Below are 27,541 nucleotides of genomic sequence, written 5' to 3'. Positions count from 1 at the left end.
TGACAGCGAATGCGCACATGCGGACCACTTATGTGCACCCGTGTAAATAACATAATGTTCTGCCGGGTGTGTTGTTGGTTTTCCATCGATTTCTGAGTCGACAAGCGCTTTTGTTACTGGGACCAGTCATTTTAAGAAAGGCCCCCATTAGAACCCATGAGAAATGCAAGAAATGCATTATTGCTCAGTCTGCAATATCTTTCCCAGAACAAACACCAATTGCAAATAACATCCTAAAAATAAACCTGAAAATCAGCTTAAAACAGCGTACTATGTTGCAAAGAGTGAACTACCACTGGCAAAATTTAGCAGTCTTTGCAAACTTCAAAAAGCAAATGGCCTAGATCTTGGTTCCACTTGCCTCTTACCGGTGACTTCAGTGGAAATTTCAAATTCAGGATCTGACACAGACTGATTCATGTCCTACACAGTTCTTACAAGTTCATAGAAATTTCTGTTCAATTACAACCAAGTATTTGAGTTGATGATTGTAATTTTTATACAATGTTGTAATTTGTTTTTCAACAATTTTTTGATTAATGTTTTGTTTCCTTTACAATATTATACATTAAAGTATAATATTGTAAAGGAAACAAAACATTAATCAAAAAATTGCTCTCTTTTTTATTCGGGCTACTTAAATTTATTTTGGGCTACCAAAAACTGAAGAGTCCCTGCCCGAAGGGCTACCAGGGATTTTGAAATTTTGCGAGCCCTGAGATATATTTATTTATTTTTTATTACTTTTTTGTTTCAGCAACATTAAATTTAAAAACTGTACTTTTGAGTTAAAATATATATTTATAATTTTAATAAATGACAAATTAAAAAGGCATGAACATTTTTTTTGTATCGAAAAAATATCGAACCGTGACGCCAAAGTATCGAACCGAACCGTGAATTTTGTGTATCGTTGCACCCCTAATAAATATATAGATACACAAAATTCACGGTTCGGTTCGATACTTTGGCGTCACGGTTCGATATTTTTTCGATACAAAAAAAGCATACGTGCTTGTTGTTTTTGTCTGCTTCCACATGTCTTTGCACTAGGATGCTGTCGGAGTAAATGTGCAGTCATATTCGTTGTGTTCCCACTAGTGCTGTCAGCGTTAATCTCGCTGAAATGACGTTAACGCCACAACAAATCTCAGTTAACGAGATACCGCGGATTGCCCCGTGCCTGGGGCTGGACGGCCAACACGTTAACACGCTAACTGCGCTAACACACTAGTTCCCACCCATGTAATTGAGCATTGCGTGGCACATCCAACATACTGTTTTACTTTAGTCCATGACGCGCTTACCTTCAGGGTCATACGTCACATGAAAACCAAAATAGTTCCAAACGCCAGATCTGAATGAGGGTGGGGGAGGTTCAATTTGCCATGTTGCAAGGAGAGCTTAACTTCTGTCTCGCTAGCTTGCGCTGCGCTCAGTGAATCTGTGTTCGACTACTCCGCCTAGGCTGCACTGTCGAGCGCAGATCCACTGAGCGCTCAACACAGACAACATCGTAAGAAGGAAAGTTGATAAAATAAATGTTGTATTGTTCGATACATATGCGTACCGAACCGAAAGCACTGTATCGAACGGTTCAATATCGATAGAGTATCGTTGCACCCCTAAAATAATTATATATATATATATATATATAATTTTTTTTCTTTTTTTTCTTTTTTCTTTTTTTTACTCTAACTGGTAAAACTTATGTTATTTTCACTATAGAGCATGGAAAGGGTGCAACTGTACATTAAATGGAGAAGTTGTACAGAAAGATGATTTCTGTGTTATTCAGTGGTAATATGAATAGTCTCAGTGCGCGCTCCTGTGACTGGCCAGCACGTCATGGAGTGGGTGGGAGGTGTTGTCCAGCATTGTCTGTATCCTGTAAAGCAGCAGTGCAAAAACACTAATATAGTTTAGATTTGTTTAGATTTGGATAGATCTTATTTGACCTTTGACTTTGTTTGAGGGTTTTTTTTACATATTTTGCATTTTCTCAATAATAACACAAGTATTTCTTAACCTATTGCTCGATTAATCAATGGAATAATTAATTGATTACTCAATTTTGAAAATAATCGATAACTGCAGCCGTAACGTGAGCTAATGGTGCCAGTTTTTTTTACACATTAAACCTGATCTAGTTGTTCATCGTTTCATTAACTGGCCCTGAAACTGAGCTGACACTGTCCTGTGTGTCTGCGCTGTTGTTCTGATATAGATGCAAAAACCACAAGAGAACGAGCCTCTGTAACAGAAGACGTGGCGTTTGAAGCCGCTTTGTTTTTTTTATAAACCTGAGCCAGGTCATGAAATTAGATAAGCGCCCCGGATGTGAAGTGCTGCATTACACTTTTTACTTGGTGTGCAGACAGCTTGTTGTGTTGTATTCAGCTTTTTACATAATCCCATCTATCAGATCCATATGTCTTTCAATCAGTTAAACTTTCATTCCCTTTTTGACATTATTTTATTTTCTAAGATGAAAACGGTCTGCCGTTACGTATTTAAAATACGAAATATGACTAACTGTATTCTGTTACAGTTACCGTTTAAAAATGTGGTATTCAGAATACAGTTACTTTGTTGAAATAAATGGATTACACAGCGGTCTTTTCCTGTTTCATATGTTCGGCTATGATCTCTCTTATTTTTGGTAATTCCACGCCGGTGGAAATCCAAACAAAACACGCATTAAGAGGCTCTAATGCCTGTGTCACAATCTCACGGCCCATGTCACGTGTACTGCGGCCCACAGAAAGATGTGAAGAAATATTTTTTTTAATTGTTATTCAAAATTATGAAGGCAGAGAGTTACAGGCATCGCCCTAAAGAATGCAGCCCAGTGTAGCCCAGTTGTAAGTAAGCTGTTAAGACTCGACTGTACACTGTGTTCCTGTTTTCCTTTGAAACAATAAGTTACGTTGGAGCAGCCTTTCAACGCCTCTCTCTGTCTCTCGCTAGCAAATTTGACCCAGACAACAAAGTAAAGCTAGTTTTCAGCTACGAGCCCAACACAAACCCGACGTATTAGCCAGAGGTCCCTTTACTACAGTTCAGAGCCGCGGACCTGTTTTATATACGCGCCGAATAGTTTTCTATAAGAGATCGCTGCAAAAAGTGCAGCCTTACCTAATGTCCACCTACTGTTATTCATTTATATTAAGATTTAAACATCTAGTTGGTGTTGGTATGGAGAGTAACCTTCAGTAATAGTAATAAATCACACAGCAATAGTACATTCATGTAGTTGTAAAAAAGCATGATAATATATTAAGTAATCCAAAGTATTCAGAATACGTTACTCTCATTGAGTAACGTAACTGAATGCGTTACTAAATACATTTTGGGGCATGTAATCTGTAATCTGTAGTGGAATACATTTTAAAAGTAACCTTCCCAACACTGGCTTTCCTTTCTTCTTCCTGCAGCTGGTGCATGAATATGTGCAGAGAGTCTTAGAGAGTCAGTGTCGCCCTGGCAACACCAGACAGAGCTTGTTAACTCATCTCCCTGCTTCCAGTCACAATGTCCAGCCCTTCCTGTGGAAAGATGAACCGCTGAACGATGACCTTTTCTTGTATCCCCCGCCGTTTGGGTTCCGAGGTCTTCAGAGCAAAGTAGCAGAACTGCAAAAACTGGTGAATGCAGGTTTTTTTGTTTTTTTTGTTTTTTGGGCAGGGGGGTTAAGATCCTTCAGTATCTGAGTGATTTCCACTGCTCAAAAAATAATAAACACTTCTCAGTAGGGTGGGGGATGAAAATGATCAACCTACAGAGGGCTGAATTCAAAGACACACCCAAAAATGAAAGTGAAAAAAAAGATGCAGCAGCTAAGCAACTCAAAATGATCCTCAGTAGTTTGCATGGCCCCAACGTGCTTGCATGCAGTGAGACAATGGCTGGTGTCCTGAAACTGATCTTATCCAAATGCAAAACTAGCTAACTAGTGAGAAGAGATAAGGAGGGAAAACATGTGAGCGCCTCCACCTGTGGAACCACTCTTGCTCCTGCGGTTGTCTTTTTGTTCCCCTGGAGCACCTGTTGTTAATTTCATTAAGAGCAGCTGAAAGTAATTAACAACCCCCTCTGCTGCTTCACTGATCACATCAGAATCCCCAAAAGTTTAAATGACGTCACTTGACTTGACGTACTCTTGCTAGAAAGTGTTCCTCTTATTTTTTTGTGTTCCATTTACACCACAGGTGTCGAACTCCAGGCCTCGAGGGCCGGTGTCCTGCAGGTTTTAGATGTGTCCTTGATCCAACACAGCTGATTTAAATGGCTAAATTACTTCCTCAACATGTGTTGAAGTTCTCCAGAAGCCTGGTAATGAACTAATCAGGTGACTCAGGTGTGTTGACCCAGGGTGAGATCTAAAACCTGCAGGACACCGGCCCTCGAGGCCTGGAGTTCGACACCCCTGGTTTACACTATGCAGAACATATACCACTGCAGCTGAATGCACGTATATACCACAAGTCAGTGGTAAGCCACGGACTTGTGCGCCTGTGCATCAGTCTTTTTCAGAGCACAGATGTAATAGTGTGAATTTCTCTCTGCAGCTACCAGCCTCAGACTCACCACAGCCTGAGAAGGCTGCAGGGAAATGTCAGCGCTGTTTGGTCATGGGAAACGGAGGCATTCTCAAAGGCTTGGAGCTTGGCCCAGTGATTGACCGCTTTGACACCATTATCAGGTCAGAATTGTTGCTTGATGAGTAAACCTGAACAAAATAAACAGCCTACCTGACCATATTGAATGCATGTTTGACCAGGTAAAAAAAAAATCGATACAGCATAGTATTGCAATGTTTGAGGTGGCAGTAACACCAAATATCGATATTTAACTAAACAAATTATTGTTGTATTCGGGTAATATTCCTATAGAACAGGACGGTTACTGAGTGCAAATGTAATAGTTAGATGTGACTTTCTTTCCATGAAGACAGCAGCAGATATGTGATCTTTGACAGTTTATCAGTTAGTGGCTGCAGAGACGTATTGCATGTAATTACCAACAGATTCACAGGCTGATAGCAGTGGATTGTAAATTGTTAAAAAATGCAATAATATCGCAACGTGAGTGAAATATTGGATTAATATCATATCGTGGGGGGCAGCACGGTGGTTAGCACTGTTGCCGCACAGCAAGAAGGTCCTGAGTTCAGTTCCACCATCAGGCCGGGGGCTTTCTGTGTGGAGCGTGCATGTTCTCCCCGTGTTTGCGTGGGTTCCCTCCGGGTACTCTGGCTTCCTCCCACAGTCCAAAGACATGCAGTTGGTGGGGATAGGTAAATTGATTAATCCAAATTGCCCATAGGTGTGAATGTGAGCGCCAGTGGTTGTCTGTCTCTGTGTGTTGGCCCTTGGACAGACTGGTGACCTGTCCAGGGTGTACCCCACCTCTCGCCCTATGACAGCTGGGATAGGCTCCAGCACCCCCGCGACCCTGAAAAGGATAAGCGGAAGCGAATGGATGGATCATATCGTGGGGTGTTTCTTGATTTCATACTAATATTACTATAGAAAGTCATTCGGCTTTTGGCTCTTTGTCCCTCAGGTTAAACAGAGGTCCACTGGGAAAGTTCAGCATTGACGTTGGGAATCGAACCACCATCAGGATGAGTTACCCGGAGGGCACGCCTCTTAGCTGGGCTGACACAGACCCAGACACTCTGTTTGTGACGGTGGTGTATAAAAGCGGAGACATCAGCTGGAGCTCTGCTATGATCAACAAGCTCTCTGTGGTGAGTAGCACTGCTGAATTCATCTGATCAAACTAACCAGCAACCCACCTTCACACGAATAAATCAGCTCGTGTTCTTGGATTAAAGCTATATTATTTAAGAATATGCCATCTTGGAGAATACACCCTGGAGAAACAGATAAATATGGAAAATCTGACTACTTATAAATATAATGATGGCTGCACTGAGTCAAAAACACTGAGATGTTTAAATGCAGTTAGATGTTAGAATGATCCTGTTAAACTGAATGGAAATAGTAGCAGCACTGTAATAGCACAGTTTGGGATTGTCTGTAAGGTGAAGATTAGAAATCAATTCTCATATTTTAATATAAAAGCAAGCTTTGAAGAAAATAAATTAGAAAAAGTATTAGATAAAAATAAAAATCATGTGCAGTACAAATAGCCTCTAAGCACGAGAGACATTTTTAAAGATCAGAAAAGCTCTTATCAGACATTATATGTGAGACGTCTGGCTGAAGTGTGCTTCCAGGAATTCCTCCCCTACCTGTGGTTTAATCACATGGATCTCTTGGATTATGTAACGTCTCCGTTGCTAGCTCCATAAGTCATTGTCAACTTGTGAATTCCTCAGTATCATCTTCTACGTGAAAGTGTGACACAGTCTCAGATCTCACTGCTGTTTTCTTGTGAGTCAGTGTTCTGAGCTGTTGAGAAACCAACAGTTTGTGCTTTGTGTTGCAGCCTCTGTGGGATTGGTTCTTTTTCTGGCAGAAGGTTCCAGATAGAATCCCTCTCAAAGCCAGTAAGTTCAGACTTCTAAACCCACATGTGATCAGAGAGACTGCACTGGACCTCCTGAAATATCCTCTTCCCAGGCCACGCCTGTGGGGCTGGGACCAGGTAATTGATGATTCACATACCACACATTAAGTGAAAGTGTGTCTGTTCGTAAATCTGGTATAAAGCGGGGAACTCCAGGCCTCGAGGGCTGGTGTCCTTCTGGTTTTAGATCTTTAGATCTTAGTTCATTACCAGGCCTCTGGGGAACAAGACATGCTGAGTAATTTAGCCATGCAATTCAGGACACCTGCACTCAGGCCTGGAGTTCCCCCACCCCTGGTTAAAGTGAAAACTGAAGTAGGTTTTAAAAATACTTTTTAAACTACTGATTCATTGAAGTCGTTTTTGAAATGCCTTTGTATTGTGTATTTTTTTTTTTTTTTTTTTTTTTCACGTAGAAAGACGGGCTAGCCCAGCTTAGGAATTAAACCTTCTAATAAAGAACAAGTTATATCTGTTTGCACAGTAAAACATCCCTTTGTCCATCTGCCACTGTGCCAAGTGTCAGGTTTAATCGTCATGCCTGCTGTAGCCAGCCTGCAGTCTGTTGTGTTGGAGCAACTCCCCCTTGTGGTCACTTTTGACTATTGCAGTACTATCTAACAGCAGCAGATGTGACCATTTCTGATTTGAGCTCATTTAAGTTGTAATGATCAGATTAGTGAAATTAGAAAATAAAAGCTTAGAAGTGGTTCTGTGTGTCAAGTTATGTTAACCTCTGTCTTCGACTCTGTTGGAGTAATAAAGTCATTCTGAACAAGAATAAAGTTGTTACTCAGCGCTGAGGTTTCTAATGGAGCTCACTGAGCTGCTGTTCTCATGAGCTACAGGCAGACATGGGAAAGGTGTTAACAAAAGGCTAATATCGTGATACTATCGGTTTACCTGTCTGTGCATATTAGAGTAAGCTAAGTCATAGTTTATTTATTATGGCCTATATTACTTTGACTTTGCCGGTGTCTCACTCTTGTCCATTTTCCTTCTTTACTTCAACCATAGTCAGTTTGCTTAGAAAATAAAATGATGTGAAAAATCTGCAACAGGAAGACAGAAACAAACGTCTTTACTCTTTAAGAAAGTTTAACCCTTTTTTTACATATATTTGCAGAACATTCCCACTCTAGGTGTGTCTGCGCTGACTCTAGCTAGCCTGCTGTGTGACGAGGTCAGCCTGGCAGGCTTTGGCTACAACCTCTCCCAGCACGGGGCGCCACTGCACTACTATGACCAGCTGCCTATGAGTGCCATGCTGGAGCAGAGCATGCACAACGTGAACAGAGAGACTGAGCTCTTGCAAAGACTGGTTAGAGAGGGAACCATCACTGACCTGACAGGGGGGATCCACTGCTCCTACTGCCACAGCTGACCCACCACAGCCTTCTAGTGCAGAGCGCTTCCTTTTTGTGGTGTGAACATTTTCATATCCTCTCTGAGGCACTGAACAGAAGTCAAGCAAGAGTCACAGGATATTTTTAACAAAACACTTTATGAAGAACTGCTTTGTTTATAATGAGAAAGGGCCTTGGACCACAGTCTTGTCTTTGCTCACACACACGTGTTGCAAAGCTTCCAGTTTGTAATAACTGATTCTCATCAGCAATGCATCAGGAGCTTCTCAGTATTTGAGTTACTTTTAGTTGTGGAACACGACCAGTAACTTGTAAACAGTGTTATTCGGTATCATGGTTGTTGTGATTGTTCTGATGCAAGTTAAAATTATGTTTGTACAGCAGTAAATTATCAGTGGAACAAAATGAATCTGTATTCAGTTGCACAGATTGGACCAAAGTGTCTTCAGCTGTTTTTAGCAGATTCACTTCGTTGTGATATTGAAAAAGTCTGCTTTGCTGCTCTTCCCGAGTGGCTGATCTTTGATATCTGTGGTGAAAATAAAATGTGATTTATAATTTTATTTTTATTATTTCTACATCGTTGTAGTTTTATTTGACTTGCACTTTTTCATGTTAACATCCAATTTCCTGATCTGAATTTTAATATGTCGCAGCCATGTGAGCATCCTGTGTCGGTCTTCATTAATAAAGTCCAAAAAAGAAGAAAGTCTTCTGTTTTTAGTTTTTCATTATTTTTGATGTAGTATGTTGATGCCTGGTTTTGTTTTTTTATGCTTATGTTGTTCAGTTATTTGCCTGCAGCGGTGCACACAAAGTCAAAGTGTGGAGGTCGATGGACGCTGCAGGCTAAATATTGACAGTTACTTGCTTCTCATTAACTCTGAGTGACACTAAAAGGAGAGCAGTTTACAGTCTGCTTTGAGCCAGTGATTAGCCAGCTGATTGGTCTGACAAGCCATGTGAGACCCTGATAGTGAAATTACCTTCCACGCTGCATCTTGTCATAAAGTGACCCGTGAGAAAAACACGCCTTTTAAAGACTGACTGGTGAACGCAAAGCTGAATCATGGATCTAGTATTTTACGCATTGAACCTTTTACTGCTAACTTATTGAGAAACACTTGTCCGGAAGTTTGAAACTTATGTAATGCCATGATTGGCTGGTCAGGTCTGCGCGAGGTGAGGAGCGAGAAACCGGGAAGAAGTCGTGGGAACAGGTGCGAAGTAAGCGACAGCAGCTCACCGTAGTCAGTTAATCACGACTGAAAGAAATAATAGTGCGTTTGCTGGCTTTGATACAGTATGCTAAAGAAAGTGTGCTAATAGGAGAACAGCACATCCCAGCTGGCATTAAGAAGAATATCAAAGCGAGCTCCGTTTAGAAATCAGGTAAGTTAATTATATTCAAGCGAAACCATAAAGGTGGCGCGTGACAGAAAACAACACTAACCTGTGTTTGCACGCGCACTTATTAATATGATAAATTATTATGATATGACAAATGCTGTGCACGCTTTTAATAGTGCTAGTGCGGTGTGTGTGGGGGGGGGGGGAGTTTCCATTCCGACCTTAAGTCCAGTCAGCGCTGTCAGACAGATGTGTCTCCGGGCACCGCTGCTAAAGGGAGGCGGGGCATGAACAAGCTGCTGGAGGTTGTGTTTTAAAAGCTGGCAAAGTGCAACAACACAACACTTTAGTCGTTACTGTGTTGGTGTATTTGTGTGTGTGTTTTGCAGTGATGGGAATAACGGCGTTACTTTTTTCCAGTAACGAGTAATCTAACTAATTACTATTTCTATCGTTACAACGTTACAATATGGGGTGTCTGGCCCATTGCTACGGGCCATTCGATCCCTATACAACCGTTGCAAGAGCTTGGTTCGCATTGCCGGCAATAAGTCGGACTCGTTCCCGGTGGGTGATGGGCTTCGCCAGGGCTGCCCTTTGTCTCCGGTTCTGTTCATTATTTTTATGGACAGGATTTCTAGGCGCAGCCAAGTGGCGGAGGGCTTTCGCTTTGGTGGCCTCAGAATCTCATCTCTGATTTTTGCAGATGATGTGGTTCTGTTGGCTTCATCGGGTGAGGGCCTCCAGCTCGCACTGGAACGGTTCGCAGCCGAGTGTGAAGCAGCGGGAATGAGGATCAGCACCTCCAAATCTGAGGCCATGGTTCTCAGCCGGAAAAGGGTGGAGTGCCCACTCCGGGTCGGGGATGAGTTCCTGCCCCAAGTGGAGGAGTTCAAGTATCTCGGGGTCTTGTTCGCGAGTGATGGGAGAAGGGAGCCGGAGATCGACAGACGGATTGGGGCTGCAGCTGCAGTAATGCGGACGCTGCACCGGTCCGTCGTGGTGAAGAGGGAGCTGAGTGTAAAAGCGAAGCTCTCAATTTACCGGTCGATCTACGTCCCTACCCTCACCTATGGCCACGAGCTGTGGGTAGTGACCGAAAGAACGAGATCGCGGATACAAGCGGCAGAAATGAGCTTCCTCCGAAGGGTGGCTGGCCTCTCCCTTAGAGATAGGGTGAGAAGTTCGGCCATCCGGGAGGGGCTCAGAGTAGAGCAGCTGCTGCTCCACATCGAAAGGAGCCAGCTGAGGTGGTTCGGGCATCTGACAAGGATGCCCCCTGGAGGAGGTGGCTGGGGAGAGGGAGGTCTGGGCCTCTTTGCTTAGGCTGCTGCCCCCGCGACCCGGCCCCGGACAAAGCGGATGAAAATGGATGGAATATCGTTACAACGCCGTTACTGTTACTAACAAGAAAATTGCGGTCGCGTTACTATTTTTCAACAGACGGTTGAAGCTGTGCTCAGCTTACTGCATCAGTTGTACGGAAGTAGCTGTAAGTAATCTGGGCGCTACACCTTTAAGCAGCTGCGCGCTCCTGCAGACGGCAATCACTTTCTGCCCGACGATAACTTTTTGGCACAACACCTGGAGCTAAGGGGGCAAAACAATCGCATGAGTGCTGCTGTTTGACTGAGGAAGAATAAAGTAGTCGTGGTAAGCCAATCACATGACCACTTAAAGACAAAACAACAAAGTGATATATACCAGTTTATAAATTGTGTTGATAGGCCACGTAAAACCAGAGTCGTGATAAACAATATATATGCAGCGTTTTTTCCTCAATAGTTTCGTCACGTTTAATGTATAAGGACAGCGCAGCGAGCACTCTCTGCTTATGAGCAAAAAATAAAGAAAACCCCAAACCAAATCAAAAAACAGCCCTTTTGTGTTGGTGGAAAAATGCACCATGTCGACCAATCAAAAATGATATGGCAATACGACATTTGGTTGTTTAGGAAGAGAGATTTGTGACGTTTAGCGTGTTTGTAGTGTGTAGTTAATGTGTTGTCTTGTGTAGTTAGTGGGTAGTGTTGTGGATAGTTTTGTGTTGTGTGTCAGAACAATGAGGCGACTGCTGTCTCCAGGTAGAAACAGGAGTGATACACCTGCTGCTGTCAGACCTGCAGGTATCATCCTGTGATGTTCTCCTTTATATCTCCAAAAGTTGATTCTGTTCATGTGGACGTAGCGTTTGTGGGAGAAACGTTTCGTCACTCATCCAAGTGACTTCTTCAGTCTCAGCTGACTGCAGGTTTCCCCAAATCTTATAAACAGTACATTTGCATAATGACTGAAACCAATGGGCTGGGAGGTCAGTTCCTTAATCGTAATTATGCAAATTCTCATGACCATTGATCAATGGCCATGAGTACCACATGAGAATGGGTGCACCAGGGTGCAGGGGAGGCATCCCCCCCTCTGTCCCCTTCTGGCTGCCTGTGCCTCAATTTTATTTCAAAATCTTAGACATTCACATTACTCACACTCTCATAACACATACATATAGGATCTTGGGGGTGGGCACGCTACACGGAATCCAAAAGACCATCAGGGTGTACACCTCACCCCTGGCGTCGTTGCCCACCTCTCAATTTTAAATACACGTAGACACTGAGGGCTATCAGGAGGGGCTGTGCGCTTACCTGCTGCTCTCTGGCAGGTAGCTCCATGCCCTCCTGGGTTTTAAATGCACCTTAGAACACACATGCATCAACACTACATATGAGCCTGGCGGAGGGAGGTTTGGAGTCTTCTCTCATCCCCGTTCTCTGCGGCCTGCTGGAGCGGGGGGGCCAGGAGGAGGAGTTGGCCGTCCGACTGGGGTCTGGAGTGTGGGGCCTCCCTGCTGCTGCGGAGTCGGGGCGGTCTGCTTCTCCCCACCGCAGGGAAAAGGGTAACACCACCTGGGTCTGGGTGCAGTTTCCCCCTCCAGGGGCAAGGGTACCTAGACCCGGTTCTTAGAGTACGCTTGGGGAGTGTGATCGTGTGTACAGCGTCTCTTTATGTCTGTCTCCACGTTGGTTGAGTGTGGAGTAAGTGCATATGAGAGCATGAGGGTGGGAATGGATGTTTGTGTCTGTGTGTGCCTGTATGTCTGTATCTATATGTCAGGTTGGGTATCAGATGCCACCTCTCTGGGGACACCTCAGGCCCTCTAAGGTATGGAGGCCTATCTCCCACCACCACTTCCCCTGCCGGTGGCAAACGCCCTCAGACATCGGTGCGTTGGTGGTTCTTTGTGTCCGGGGATGGGCGTCCAGGTACACACCGGCTCACTCCTTGGTGGCTCCTTATCGGGGCCTGGAGCCTGGGGCTCGCTCGGGCCACTTCAGGGGTGGGGTGGCCTCGGCCTGAGGCCTGAGGCCACTCTGGCACAGCTGGCTGCCGGCGGAGCTCACGGGCACGTCACTGCAACCCCCCCCTGGCTTCTGCTCCGCGGCTGCTGAGTGACCCCTCATCTGGGACTCTCCTCAGCTCTTACTGGGACAGTGGCGCGGCTGCCCCTCTGTTGGTCTTCCTTGGTCTCTTGTGTTCTGGGGGCCTCTGGATGTCTGGAGTCTTGATCTCCTCCATACCTGCTTCATGCCCTGGTGGACGGGGCAGTGGCCCCCCCACACCCTCTAGCAGATCATTACATGAAGGAACCTTTTAAAAACAAACGCGTCCATGCTCACAGGTGTACACACGGCTGCTCACACACACAAACTACACCCTTTTTGGCTCCTACCTCAAAGCACACTGTGCGCTGTCGATCTTAGGTGCTGCACAATAATGTTCAATATTTAGTATTTACTGTCATATTCCCATAGATCATTGTGATGTTGTTTATTCTATTGCTCTCGTTTTCTTCTGCTTGTTTTCTTTTTTCATTCTCAACAGGTGATCCAGGTGATTGATGTGTTTGTTTTTTTTGTCTGCTTATTTAGTTGGTTTTTGTTTTTTATCCCCGTCCCTCTTCTCCGCTGTTTTTCTTTCCCTCTTTCTTTCTCCCTTCTCTTTTCCTCATTCAGTCTGTCCCGTATCTAGCAAGTGAAAATAAAAAATAAAATAAACAATAAAAGGTGAATCAAATAGACCATTACGGCAAGGCTGGGATAGTCAATTTGGTAAAGTAAGTCCGTTGGGCATCTTTCTTCGCCTTTAGACAATAATTCTGATGGCAAAAGAGCCAAAGAGGACAGGCAAAAAGAGAAAAAAACAAACAAAAAACATGCTAAACCCTGAGTTGGCCGTGATGCATCCATCGGAGTGTGAGTGTGTTTGTGAGGAGCAGCTCATGCTTGGATACAGATAAAAGGATGATTGTGAGCATGAAAGCGCCCGAGTGCTCAAATTCAGGAGAAAAGTGCTGTATGAGTACCAGCTCTTTAACCATCAATATTAAAAAATATTTATTTTTATTTTTTTAAGACATGGAGGAAGTATGTGCCCACTGTAGTGATGTGTGTGTAATTGGTGATCGTCCACTGTTGTGTAGTTGACAGGATTTAAAGAAGGAAGTTGGTCTGGTCATGCTGACATAGAAAGCACCGAGCACAGAGGGAATATTGTCCTAAGCTTAAAGGCTGTTGAGAACCATGTTCACATGATAAACACAGATGAGTCAATATTTAACAATCACAAGACAGAAAATAACTTCATGTATGGTCACACACACTTTTGCCCCAGAACATTGTGTCAGATAGTTTTTCCTTTGCTCACCTGACCACATGTGGGTCATAGGTCACTGTGGCAAAGGTGAAGGCACTCAGGCGTTGCTGAAACCTGCTGTCCTTTGCAAGAAGGCTGTAACTGTGTGAGAATGAGACAAATGAAAGAGACGCGTCACCAGACAAAGAGTCCGTATTGATGTTGTTTATTAATTTTGAAGATACTCTGCATTTAACTGCTATTAGAACAAGTTTAACTTTGCTTGGTTTGGTCTCCCAGTCTTCACTATCAGATTAAATTACAGAAACATGCATTGATTGTTTGACTTTGAGTAAGACTGATCGTTTTCCAGGAGCCAGCCAATTAGAGGGCTCCCGTGGCCCCGCCTGACCTCTTAAAAGAATGTTTGTTGCTGTTGCGTGTCAACGGTGCATTAGTGCATTGTGAAGGCAGAGCGGCAGTAAAAACTGCAGGATCCCTGCCACTGGATGCTCAGTGTCTCACCTGGCTGCTCTCTGTTACAGGTTAGTGGGTGAGAAACACGTTAAAACATGGAGAAACACACACGGGGATACGGAAATAGTGTGTGTCGTGTGTTGTTCTTGCATTATCCTGTTATTATTAACTGTTGTACAGTTAGCATTCACAGCTAAGCCTCTTCTTTTACAGGTTATTCCAGTTTAAGAGACTGGCTCATGTTATTGTCATGCATGTGCTGGGAAATGAAACACTGAGTAGTATTAGTGTAGGTGAAACAAGCGCTCTGCAATCAAAGGATGAGAAACTAGACTGAAGGTTTCCTTGTAATGTGGAAGCGTCTTCACCTTATAATATAAAGCACGCTAGAGTGACTGCTGTTGTGATTTGATGCTACATAAATTGAATTGAACTGAATTGGTGGGTGGTCTGCCAAAATAATAAAAAAGATTATTTAAAAATGCTAAATCCTTTTCTGTAATAATATTACTTGTAATTTAAGTTTCTGAAATTGATTGAACTCTTTCTGCATATGTGCAGTCGGGGAAAGAAGTATCCGACCCCTTGTTGAATTCATAATTTTGACCACATGCAAAGAATTGAGCACTCTATAATTTCAATGTTTTTTTTCTTGGTCTTAAAAGAGAAACAATAGCATTAACATTTAACAGTGATGTATTTTGTTATGCAGTTTATGTAGAGTAACAGAATGTGACTGTGAGAGAGGGCACAGCTGATACAGGAACCTGAACTCTTGAGGTACATTTCAACTCAAGCTGTGCTTTAAGTAGGATTGTTTTCTCACACTTCAGTTCAGTCTTACAGACAGTTTTTCTTTTATCCTGCTAATGAGAATGCAGCAACTTTCATTTTAAGAGCTGAGAGAGGAGAAGTCCAAATCGTGGGTCTGCCTTGGTGTTGCTGTGAGAAGTGCTGTCTGTGTTTTCTAGAGTCTAGACTAGGGGTGGGCAACTTCAGGCCTCAAGCAACAGTGTCCTGCAGGTTTTAGATCTCACCCTGGGTCAACACACCTGAATTAATTGATTAGTTCATTACTAGGCCTCTGGAGGACTTCAACACATGTTGAGGAGGCCATTTAGCCAATTGAATCAGCTGTATTTGACCAAGGACACTGGCCCTCGAGGCCTGGAGTTGCCCACCGCTGGTCTGGACCATAAGGTCATCGTCTTCATCTGTTCTCACATGAAGATGTCACACTTTCCAGTCTGTTTATTCTTCAACAGCTTTGCAGTCACAGTCTGTGCTGGGAGACTGTGTGGACTAAGAAATGTGGACCCAAACGCAGACAAAATGAAGCGCTTTTGTTATAGCTGATGGAAAAATTACAAAAATAAAGGGCAAAGCAAACAATACAAAAATAAAGAATAACCTAAATTGGCTAAACTAGAATTGAACATGAAAACCCTGGACATGCTTAACACGAATACCTGAAACATGGAACGCAGACGACCTGACCCCGACTGACAGAAAACTAACACACTAAATACACAGAGAGGTGTATTTAGTGTGGAAACACATGAATGAACATGGGAGCAAAACTAAACACACTGAACAGGGAACGCACAATAATAAAACAGGAAACATAGAGAGATGTAGGCTGGGACACACGAGCCTGACATGAGGGTCGAGAGAGGGAGAGGGTGGGAGCGAGGGCAATAACTGGGATGAGGGAGGCTTAACTGTGTTTTTGTTGTAATGCTGAGAACTCCTCCAACTATTAAACAACAACACTGGCACAGAATGGGACGAATACATCTGATGCCTGGGAGAATCTGTTAAATATATGATATACGATCCAATTGCACTGTAACGTGAGTCACAGCTGAACGAGATCGCCTGCTATTACTGTACGGGAAAAGCAGCAGTCTTTCATTTGGTTTCTGTACTTAACAGTAAAGAGATGTTGCACGCTTCAGTGCACAGGATTATTATTAACAAACAAACAGCCCTTACATTAGACCAAAGTCTTTCAGGTCCGGATAAACATCAGCCACTGCTGTCTGTGTGTGTCGGCTTGAAGATTTGGTTATAATCAGCAGCCGATATCTGACTTCTGTCTAAATCTGCGACTCTCCACCATTTGACCCTAGAACTGAAGAAGCTTCTCGGATGAAGGTGAAACGTCTTCAAGCAACTTAAAGAAGTCCTGATGCTTTTCTTTCCAAGCTCCTTAGACTACGATGACCTGGATGACTGAGAACCTTCACAGACATACAGCCCTTCTCAGAGTCTCCAGTGACATTTTGATGCAAAATGATGCAGGAAAATGTTCTGTTCTCCTGATGTTGGTAGAGTTGACCATCGAATTCTGCTTGAAAGGCTGAAACATTGGGTCGGTGTATCTGGATCTGCCTTGGAGTGGTTCTCCTCATATCTATATGAACGATACTTTTCTGTGACAGTTTCTAAATACCGGTCATCTTCCACTTCTAAGCTTTTACTTTTATTTCAGGTTTGTGGGTCAAAGACCTAGAGGCTTCAGAGGGGCTTTTAATGAATTTAGGGGTCCTAGAGGAACCCTTTTGAGGGAGGAGGTGCTACGTCCCTCTGTAGCCCCTAATCATCTCAATGTGTTCAGCTGGTGCTAATTGGCCACACCTAGTCAGGTGTGGATAAAAGCATACCTGAGGCAAGCTTCCCAGGGAGCTCGCTTGTCTTTGCCTTGCTGGCATCAGCCATTTTAGCCGACCTGGTATTCCATTCTAAGATAATACCTCTTCTCACCTATACTCTGGTATTCGTCTCCTTTTTTATGTTGCGGCTTTTGAGCCAGGTCGTAACATAACCTATGGTGCGCCACATGGTTCTGTGCTGGGGCCTTTATTGTTTCTAATGTATCTACTTCCTCTCCAGCATATTTTAAGCCCCTTTGAGGGCATTTGCTACCCAGATGATATCCAGTCCCAAGATGTTTCTAAGCTGCAGATTCTGAATGAGTGCTTAGAATCCATTAAAGGTTGGATGGTCGACAACTTTCTCCAACTTAATGAAGGACAGACCAAAGTCCTTGTATGTGCTCCTGACAGACATGTACCTAAGATAATGAATGCTCCTGGTCCTCTTTCAACATTTGTGAAATCGTCCATCAGGAACCTCGGGGTAATCTTTGACCCGGCTCACTTTGGTGAGCCTGCTTTTATCACTTAACAAAACATTTCTAAATTAAGTCTCGTACTGAACTGGAGATTATTATTCATGCAGTCATTTTATCATAATTGGATTGCTGTAATTCACTGTTTACATCTCTAAGAAAAAACTCCCTGGAGCGTCTGCAGATTGTCCAAAACGCTGCAGCAAGGCTTCTGACCAAAACATTGAAGTACTCATTTTGTTAACTTTTGTCTGCTTTTGTTTTATACTTTGTCTTCCCTGTGTGAAGCACTTTGTGATCTTTTATCTAGAAAGGTGCTATATAAATAAAATTTACTTACTTACTTTACTAAACTATGGATAAAAAAAGATTCAAAGTACAATAACGATGTGTCTTCTCTTGCTCTTTCTAGGTGAACTCCTGGCCAAAAACGTCTTCATATTGCTTGCAACCACACCTCAGGGCATTCAGTCTAACTGCACCTGGACGAACAGAGCAGAGCAGTCAGTGTTGTTGAAGGCACCTCATCGCAAATAACATGGAGGAGTTTATTCAGAACCTGCCAGATCTAGATGTCAGCTGCTACGTCAGAAACATGTCCACCCCTGTGTTAGTCAGCATTGGGGCTGTGGTTGCTGCAACAACCTATTACCTGGCAACACGATCCAGGCCCCTCCCACAGGTCTGTGACCTGCAGATGCAGTCAGTTGAGGTTCAGGTAAGTTTGGTCCCTGTCAGAGTCACAGGATAGTTATGCTGATCGATGATGTGACCCACAAATTACTTGCTGTCATTAATTCTCTAACAAGATTTTTCATACAGAAACGTTCCAGCTGCTGTCGTTATTGTTGCATTCACAATCTGTTTCATTGTCATTGTGAGGGTGGAGATTTGGCACGCCGATCAGTTCTACTGACCACTGACAGTCCCTTGACACATATCTATGATGATGCCACTACGTTGTATGAATTCTTTCTCAGAGGCGCCAGAGTGTCCAGTAAGTCACCAGTAATACAATTTAATCCCAATGTGGTACTTTTACTGTATAAATCAAGCTCGCATTCAGATTCATCCTTAACTGCACTGGTGCAGTAGTGATGATGTGTTTAACATCTCATAGTAACTTTGACTTTGTTGAATACAAAAACTGTATATAAAAGATGGATATTTTATTTGAATATTTAGATATTTTAATACAATTTTATGACACACGTTATGTAAAAATTAACCTCCTACGCGATCATTAAGGCAAACTTAGCTGTAGAGACCGCAACTGTTGTTTTTACAGTTTTCATATTAAACATGTATGCTGCTGCTTTAAAGATGAGCATTTAAAAATGGGACCCTTTTTCCATTTTTGCAGAGGAACGGTCTGAAAAAGAAAGTGAATGACATGGATTACCACTCATGTGGTTTTTCCACATTAGAGGAACAGCTTTGTCACATGTATGTGCCAACCATAAGAGCCATTGTGTCAGTTGTTTTGGAACCAGAAGTCCATATTTAGATAAGAAGATGAAAGGCACAGTTAAATTATTTCAGAAATCTCTCAGTCAGAACATGCTATATCATGTTTAGGTAGAAACTAGCGAGCTAACTTCCTGCTAACTTCTAACTCCGTTAAATTTATTAAATCCTGTTTTCATGGATGCCTGGATGTTAAACTTAATTGTTACACCTGGTAAAGCAGCAACGCTGATCATTTTATTAAAGATGAAAGACTTTAGACAGTTTTTAACTCTCAGTGATGCCGCAGTGTTTGTTTGACTTTGGGACCTACGTACTTTTTCTTAATGCCAGAAGCCTGACAAAATAGTCAACACTTCAGTTTACTGCTGTGCCAGAAGCCAAGCATGCAGGGTAGGAAGTGTAATCATCTATATGTGTAATAGGGATATGTGTATGAAGACATCCTGGGAACACTTTTGAATTTGTGACATTAGGTTGCTCTAACTTTCCACTGTAGTAACTCTTCTCTTTCATCGTCCAGGTAACGGTCCCTGTGTCGGCTCCAGGAAGCCAAAACAGCCTTATGAATGGATTTCCTACAGAGAGGTAAGAGATACCAAGATTAGCTCACCTTGTATAAACACTATGGCCTCCAGGGTGAAAGCTACAGTTTGCAGTCAGTATAAACAGTTGTTTACAAAGTGGTGGTCAAAAAGGTGACCTCGTCTTTTTGGTCACGTTGTTTGCCGGTGACATTCACTCTGCAAGTGCGTCATTTTATTCTGTATGCAAATCTGAAATCGTCACTTTGTAACTTTGTGCTAAATGTGATCACATGTAAATGAGAAGGTGAAAAGGCAAAATGAGCATAAATCAAACTTTGATTTCTGAGGCTGAACAAGGTTGAGTTTGTCAGCATTAACAGCTGGTGTGTGTGTCTGTGTGTTTATGTGTTAGGTAATTGAGCAAGCAGAGAATCTGGGTTCTGCATTTCTTCACAAAGGAAACAGCAAGACTGCCGACTCTCACATCGGCATATTCTCTCAGAACAGACCAGAGGTACATAATCGCACACTTTCAAGGTTTTAGTCTTTACTTTAACAAGCAGCTGCTCTATGATCTCACAGCCTCATTACTTCAGTGCTAAGATGAACCTGAATGTGCTGCTTTTTGACGACGGAGTCATTATCAAACTTAATCTTGTAATGTTTGTTTAAATAATTTCCCCCAGGGATCAATAAAGTATTCTGATTCTGATGATTCTGATTTGTGTGTGTAGTGGACCATCAGTGAGCTGGCGTGTTACACCTATTCTCTGGTGTCAGTCCCTCTGTATGACACGCTGGGAACAGAGGCTATCAGCTATATTATAGACAAAGGTAAACAATGGTGATTTCAAATCAAATCAAATCAAATCACTTTTATTGTCACAGCACATGTGCAGGCACACTGGCACAGCACATGCGAGTGAAATTCTTGTGTGCGAGCCCCACAAGCAACAGAGATGTGCAAACACAACAACACAAACGAGCAAAATGCAAGAATGGCCAACCTGAAACTAATAAATATATGTACAATATATAATAGTGTATGCATTTCTGGATGTGTATACTAAATATTTTCCTACATGTGTGTGTGTGTGTGTGTGTGTGTGTGTGTGTGTGTGTGTGTGTGTGTGTGTGTGTGTGTGTATACACATTTTTACAAATTAAATAGTAAAAAAAATAAATAAATAATAATAATAATAATAATAAAATATATAAAATATACAGAGTTGAATATGTGCAAAACAAGTGGCATTTATATACAGTGTGGAGTGCATAATGTTGAAGATTTGGATACATGGCAGAGGTTTTTCTGAAGACGTTCAGCTGATTATCTGCTATTTGTTTTTGCAGCTTCTATCTCAACTATAGTGTGCGATGTGATGGATAAAGTCAATCTAGTGCTGGACTGCATTAACAACACGAAACACAGTGTGAGAACAATTGTTCTAATGGAGAGCCCGAACACCAGCCTGATCGAACGGGGACAGCAGGCTGGAATCCACATCCTCAGCCTGCAGGAGATGATGGTCAGAAGGCTTTTTCTTTTTTTAAATTAATTATTATTATTATTATTATTATTATTATTATTATTATTATTTATCGTAATTTCTTTGTCTTTTGTGTGTAATTATTTCATTCTTCTGCTTTTACCTTTAATAAACTTTATTCTTTTCCTTCAACAGCTTCTCCTTTGTTTTCTGTTTTTGTGCAGTGCTGTAAAAGTACTCAATTCCTTCCTGATTTTCTATTTTTTGTATATTTCTCACACTTTCAAATCTTTCGGATCATTAAACAAATTGGAATATTAGACAAAGGCAAGAGTAAATACAAAATGCAGTTTTAAACGATGACTTCATTTATTAAGGGGGAAAGAAAACCTATCCAACCTAGCAGAGAACTGCTGTCAATTAAAAGGGACGCTCCCCACCTTTCAATCCGTGTCAATGGTGTGGTTCACTTGGACAGATGTGAGCACAGTAATCACACTCTGGTGCAGACCAGAACCACCACAATGAGACGCTTTGGAGGAGGTGGTCTCTGTGCGAGTCCAAATGAACTCCAGAGCGATTCACTTAAATGTGATCTGACCCAAATACCCAAAATGTGTATACTGAGCTAAACACCTCCCTGTGTCCAGCTGTGACAGTGGGAGGTGTAAATACACAATGCAGTCTTTTAAAATTATAACTTCATTTATTCAAAGAAAAAAAGCTTCCCAGACCTTCTATGTGTGAAGTTATTGATCCCCCCCCTTTTTAAACCATGATTTAAATGCCATTAACCACATTCTCAAAAAGTTGAGTTTAATTTTATTTGATTACTGTCAAACCTTCTGACTCATGAAATCACTGAAATGCTAAACCTGTCTAACAAAGTGAAGTAGGTTAAAAGAAATAAAGTTTAAAAGACCAAAAGGAAACAAAGTCCTTGACATCTATCAGTTACAAAGTTGTTACAAATGCAGTTCTAAGGGCGAGCCCAAATGGATCAATCTAGAAACGTTCGAGTGAACCATCCCTGGATTGGGCACATAATCAGATTTACTCCTAGAGTGCATCAATGACACATCGAGGAGGTAGCGCAAAAATAAAACTACATCTAAAGAACTGCAAGCCTCACTTATCTCAGTAAGGTCAAAGTTCATGATTCAACAATAAGAAAAGAGATGATATCATGGGAGAGTTACAAGGAGAAAATCACTGCTGACCAAAAAGAACAGGCTCGTCTCAGATTTATCGGTTATCACAAATACGAGGGTGGCACAACCAGTTAACAGCTTTTACACAGAGCCAGACTGGCTTTGATAGCTTTTCATCTTTACTTAATGAAAAGTTTACTTTGATTAACTTTGTGTAAAATTCAAATTTTTCTAGTAATCTGAAACATTTCAGTGTGACAGATGTGCAAAAAGCTAATAATCCAGGAAGTAGGCAAATAGTTTAGTTTTGCTGTCCTTGCTGCTTTGTGTTTATTTGGCCTGTTTTCACTTTCATTTGTTTCTTAGATGGTTACTTCTTCGGCCTACGTTTCCTGTTGTTTTGTCTCAGTTGTCATCATTTCCTTTTATCTCTGTATTCTCAGATCTGTTAGTTAACCTGCTTTTCTTGTTGCACAGGCCATAGGGAAGGCCAACCACCAGGAACCACTGGTATGTAAACACAGGCCTGTTAGACTGTCTCTAAATATTGAGGATGCTGTCTGTTATGCTGTCTGATCCATTTTTACCTCCATCTCTTCAGCCCCCTCAGCCCAAGGACATGGCAGTCATCTGCTTTACCAGTGGAACAACAGGTGACACATCCACAGACTCACAGTGACATGCAGCCACTCTGATTTGAGTTAACTAAAATATTTGCCATGTCTCCTGTACGCACTTTCAGGAAAACCAAAGGGAGCTATGTTGACACATGGGAATATTGTCTCCAACTGCTCAGCTGTCATCAAGATTACAGGGGTGAGGTGCTGATGTAATCATAGACCATCTCTCTGTTTGCTCATCGCACATCTCTTTGAAGCTGGTCGTTTGAGACCTTGTGGTGACCCTTCTGAGTTTTTCTACATAACATGAAAATGTTTTTCTAGTAAATGAAAGTAATCTGTTGCCGTGACTCTTAAGGCTTAAATTGTAAATAAATAAATGTGCAAAATTACAGAAAACATTTCAGAATTACTACGGACTCAATGTAGAAAACTAAAGTTTCTATAGTAGTTAAAGAAAACATTTGTTTGTCTGTTACTTTGATGTTATATGAATTGTCTCTTTATCAGTAGGAAAAACTGTAAAACTTATGAAAATATAACAAAAAGTGTAAAATGTATGTCCAAAGATTGCAGTCTTTGTTGGACCAATTTGGCCCCCGGGCCTTATGTTTGACTCCCCAGCTCTAACGTATCGTATGTCAGTCTAGTAGTTTCCTCAGGTGCTTGCCTGGAAGTTGAGACTTTATTGATTGTGGGTACTGCCCACTTTTCATCACCAGGAGTTTGTTCACCAGTAGACACTCAAAGTCACCAAATAGCCTTAATTTTTATTCTGCCCTGTCCCCACATCACTGCACATCGCTTCTAGTGTCTATGCAGCTTCAGGAAGGAGAAGGAAAGGAAAAATGCTGAAGGGAAGATAGAGAAAACACAGCTCACTAAGACCTTTAATGGTCTCGTCCCTCTTCTCTCCAGTCGTACGTTCAGACCGCTTCAGAAGAAGCTTGCTGTCTTTTCTGCATCTGTCCTACATGCTGGGGAGGGCGGGGGGATTACGAAGGTTAATGCTTTCCATCTCTGTCTTTGTGCATGTGTGTTTGTCTTTGTGTTGATTGCTTGCTGTGTGTGTTTGTTTTAGACCACCTGTCCAGTGCTTCCCAATGATATCCATTTGTCCTATCTGCCCTTGGCTCACATGTTTGAGAGGGTCGTGCAGGTTTGTTCCACCTGTCGTTAAAAATCAAGGAGGATTCCTTCCGGCCTGCTGTGTCAGGCTCCTTTTAATAACATTGTCCCAAATTTCCTCTCCCTGTCTGGTAGGGAGTCATGTTGATACATGGAGCCAGGATTGGTTATTTCCAGGGAGATATTCGTCGACTGTCAGATGACATGAAGGTGCTGAAGCCTACGGTGTTCCCCGTGGTTCCACGACTCTTAAACAGAATGTATGATAAGGTATGAAGAAGTGTAAGCACTCTGCTCATTTGTGTGCTATGATATCTTATAAAGATACGATTTTGCATAAATGCAGTGCTGATCGTAAGCTTTACTGATGTTGTTCTGTTTAATCCTGGTAATTCTTCTGGTGTAGATCTTCGGTCTGGCCAACTCACCCTGGAAGCGCTGGCTGCTGGAATTTGCCTTCAAGAGGAAGCATTCTGAGATCATGAAAGGCATCATCAGGAAAGACAGTATATGGGATAAGCTCATCTTCAACAAGGTCCAGGTATTCAGAGCCAGCACCGCTTTTATTTTAATACTATTTTTTCAGCTGCTGTTATGACAAAATGACTAATTGTCCATGAATATATACAGTTTATTATTTTAAACAACAGTGAAAAAATTAAAAAAAAAAACATAAATACCAACCTACTCGTTACCTGGGGATCCACATTATTAAAAGGAAATTTTCCATTCTAGGAAAATGGAAAACAGAGCAAACAATGACGATACAAAAACACTGTAGTATCAGAGCATTAACAATGTCTGAGTGAGTTTGTTTGGGATGCATTTGAGCAGCTGTGAAGTAAATAATGTGATGTGCTGCCCTCTGCAGGCCAGTCTTGGTGGCTGTGTGCGTCTCATGATAACAGGAGCAGCTCCCATATCTCCAGTTGTTCTCACCTTCCTCAGAGCTGCACTAGGCTGTCAGGTAACACACACACACACACACAATTGCTGAATGTAATCTACTGTTATCCTGTGGTGTTTTACTTCCGTAGTATGTGACATCACAGTAATGTCCTCTGGGATGATCCACCCCGCCCTCCTTTTGTCATTTTCCATGTTGCATAATTCTGTCTGTAGCAGCAGCATCACTAACGATTATAATAATAATTGTGGTTTGTGCTCTGTCTCAGTTCTATGAAGGCTATGGACAAACCGAGTGCACTGCAGGTTGCACAGTGACCATGCCTGGAGACTGCACTGCAGGTAGCACATAACAAAGCTGCAGAACTTAACCAACCTTACTTAACCTACTTTAACCAACTATGTAAAAGTATGAAATGATTACTGATCTGAAGATGACCTCAAACTGACTTCATCTCAACAGGTCATGTTGGAGCGCCTCTGCCCTGTAACATAGTTAAACTGGTGGATGTACCCGAGATGAACTACCTGGCTGAAAATGGAGAGGGAGAGGTAAAACTAAAAAGCTGACATCAGCACATATAGCTTACTTAATGTCCATAGTTGTTTCAGTCATTCACACTAGTCACGTGTGCGTATGTGTTCCAGGTGTGCGTGAAGGGCACCAACGTATTCCAAGGCTATCTAAATGACCCAGAGAGAACAGCAGAGACCATCGATGCAGATGGGTGGGTCCACACGGGAGACATTGGGAAATGGCTTCCGGTGGGTTCTTCATCTGTTCATTACATTAAGCTCAATACATATGTGGTCTGTGGCCACACCAGGATTCAGTGCGTGCGCGTGTTTGTTTACAGAATGGCACCCTGAAGATCGTGGACAGAAAGAAGCACATCTTTAAGCTGGCACAGGGCGAGTACATTGCTCCTGAGAAGATAGAGAACATCTACATGAGGAGTGATGCGGTGGCGCAGGTATTTGTGCATGGAGACAGTCTGCAGGTAGGTCCTCTCTTTAAAACTGCAAGTTTCTCTAGAACAAAGTCCACTTTGAATGAGATACATTTACATGTTGTTTGCCTCCAGGCGTGCCTGGTAGCAGTGGTGGTTCCTGACCCCGACTTCCTGTCTGACTGGACCAGGAGGACGCTGGGATTGCAGGGCAACTACCTGGAACTATGTGGCAGAGCGGTAATGGATTCAGAAAGCTTGCACAAAAGTCTTGAGCCATCCCTTATTTCTTTATATTTTTGCTGCAGGTGAAATAGGTGGAGCGATTTATAGAAATATGTGCAAATATAAACGGTTTATAAGGCAAAATCTGATGGCTAATTATTATGTGTACACACAACACTGGTTCGTCTGTTGTTTAGGTTTCTCTTTATGGTTGAATGAATCATAGGCCAGTGTTCAGCAGCTTAACAATGTTAATATTGAGTAATATATTGAGAATTTTTTCATTCTTCTGTATTTAGGAAGTTAAAGCAGCCATCTTGGAAGACATGCTGAGGCTGGGCAAGGCAGGAGGCCTCAAGTCCTTTGAGCAGGTACAGCACTCAGTCATAGTTGAAGTATTTCTGTATACTTTGAATTGTTTTTCCATCAAATATTAGAAGTAATATTATTATTGTCACTAACACCACCTGGCCACATGTCTGTTCTTTAGGTAAAAGCCATCTGCATTCACACCGAGCTGTTCTCCATCGAAAACGACCTGCTCACTCCAACAATGAAGGCCAAGAGGAACGAACTGCGCCAGTACTTCAGATCCCAGATCGACGAGTTATACGCTGGGATCAAAATGTAGAAGGACAGGTGGAGAGCGGGAGGGAAGAATAGGCGGCAGCTCTTCTAATGGTGCTTTAGATTCAATTAAAAGGGGAAAGAATAACTGAGGTACAAGCTGAAGCACACAACAGAAAGCAAATGAATGAGACCCTCTGAGGCCATCATCACAGGCCTGTACTACAAAGCAGGTTATCTTTTTATTACCTGGCTTAATTAAAAGTAACAACTACTTCCACACACACAATGGTGCTTATCAAATCAGTAATGTGATTTTATGGACATAGACGAAGACAAGGACACTACAGTACAAACCCTGAGGACTCGCTTTAGTTCTCACGGCCAAACAACACGATTGTCATGCTCAACAGAACACAAAAATAATTTGACTACAGGATCTGTGGTACGCAAGACAGGAAGTCAATTTTAACTGTTGATGGAATTGATTAGTCCTTGATATTTAAATATTAATGATGATGATGCTGATAAGGTGCTGAGTCTGAAGAAGCTGTTTTTTGTTTGTACTTCAACTTTGTCACATCACAAATCTCAGGCCAGCAAAAAGCAAACACACATTGTGCACTTTTGTTTTGCATCATTCTCACACAGAATGGTTCACTGGCATTGATGAGACAGTTTGATGTCATGATTTTGTTTTAGTGTTGAAATTTTTAACAGCAAGATTGTTTCACTTGGTTCCTTCATTGTCTGCATGAAGTAATTTAGTTGCAGTCAGGGCTTGTCTAGGGGGATCAGCAGATGAAACAATTCAATGTTAGCTTACTGTACACAGGGAAGTCACTCAGGAACATACGGAGCAGACACAGAGGGAAAGCCTTGTTAATGTTTAATTACTTTATAGTGGGTTCAGGAAGGGAAGAGATTTGGTGAATGAATCGGTTTTTTAAATAATGCATTATTTAGATAACAAGGAAAAATAACATTGATTTGTATTATAATTGTTTTTAATGT

The 27,541-nt window shown here is 42.2% G+C and overlaps 2 protein-coding genes across 8 annotated transcripts in view; both read left to right on the top strand.

Moving 5' to 3' along the window:
- st3gal5 (ST3 beta-galactoside alpha-2,3-sialyltransferase 5) overlaps positions 1-8,616 on the top strand; it is a 29,630-nt gene extending 21,014 nt beyond the window's left edge. Inside the window, exons 3-7 of one of the 3 annotated variants that reach the window (XM_026186198.1) lie at positions 3,530-3,647; positions 4,572-4,705; positions 5,569-5,755; positions 6,460-6,618; positions 7,667-8,616. In XM_026186198.1, the coding sequence (XP_026041983.1) occupies positions 3,530-3,647; positions 4,572-4,705; positions 5,569-5,755; positions 6,460-6,618; positions 7,667-7,924 (856 nt within the window). In that variant the 3' untranslated portion in view covers positions 7,925-8,616. Of the gene's footprint in view, positions 1-3,437; positions 3,648-4,571; positions 4,706-5,568; positions 5,756-6,459; positions 6,619-7,666 lie in introns of all 3 variants that reach the window. The other 2 variants (XM_026186180.1, XM_026186189.1) reach the window with 2 other exon arrangements.
- A 225-nt stretch (positions 8,617-8,841) lies between these two features.
- Positions 8,842-27,516, top strand: LOC113032939 (long-chain-fatty-acid--CoA ligase 1-like). Of its 5 annotated transcripts, none has more exons than XM_026186099.1 (22): positions 8,842-9,134; positions 9,237-9,299; positions 17,909-18,214; positions 18,379-18,493; positions 19,487-19,551; positions 19,903-20,004; positions 20,225-20,324; positions 20,844-21,019; positions 22,609-22,641; positions 22,733-22,784; positions 22,874-22,947; positions 23,833-23,910; positions 24,015-24,149; positions 24,286-24,420; positions 24,751-24,846; positions 25,055-25,127; positions 25,249-25,337; positions 25,434-25,550; positions 25,643-25,786; positions 25,871-25,975; positions 26,260-26,331; positions 26,451-27,516. In XM_026186099.1, the coding sequence occupies exons 3-22, from the start codon at positions 18,035-18,037 to the stop codon at positions 26,589-26,591; spliced, it is 2,082 nt and encodes a 693-aa protein (XP_026041884.1). In that variant the 5' UTR covers positions 8,842-9,134; positions 9,237-9,299; positions 17,909-18,034; the 3' UTR covers positions 26,592-27,516. The 5 variants fall into 5 exon arrangements, with proteins under 5 accessions (XP_026041884.1, XP_026041894.1, XP_026041913.1 ...); XM_026186109.1 differs by lacking the exons at positions 8,842-9,134; positions 9,237-9,299 and adding exons at positions 16,571-17,529; positions 17,656-17,724; XM_026186128.1 differs by lacking the exons at positions 8,842-9,134; positions 9,237-9,299 and adding an exon at positions 16,571-17,504.
- Positions 27,517-27,541: the final 25 nt, after the last annotated feature.

This window comes from Astatotilapia calliptera, chromosome 2, assembly GCF_900246225.1.
Source record: "Astatotilapia calliptera chromosome 2, fAstCal1.2, whole genome shotgun sequence".
In the NCBI taxonomy this organism is placed as follows: Eukaryota; Metazoa; Chordata; class Actinopteri; order Cichliformes; family Cichlidae; genus Astatotilapia; species Astatotilapia calliptera.
Note: the sequence above shows the minus strand (reverse complement) of the source record. Positions and strands in the feature narration are given on the sequence as shown.

Coding starts and splice junctions, on each gene's coding strand:
- LOC113032939 (XM_026186099.1), top strand. CDS start 18,035: ATGGAGGAGTTTATTCAGAACCTGCCAGATCTAGATGTCAGCTGCTAC. Junction 18,215..18,378: donor TGCAGTCAGTTGAGGTTCAG/GTAAGTTTGGTC, acceptor TGTCATTGTGAG/GGTGGAGATTTGGCACGCCG. Junction 21,020..22,608: donor TCAGCCTGCAGGAGATGATG/GTCAGAAGGCTT, acceptor CTTGTTGCACAG/GCCATAGGGAAGGCCAACCA.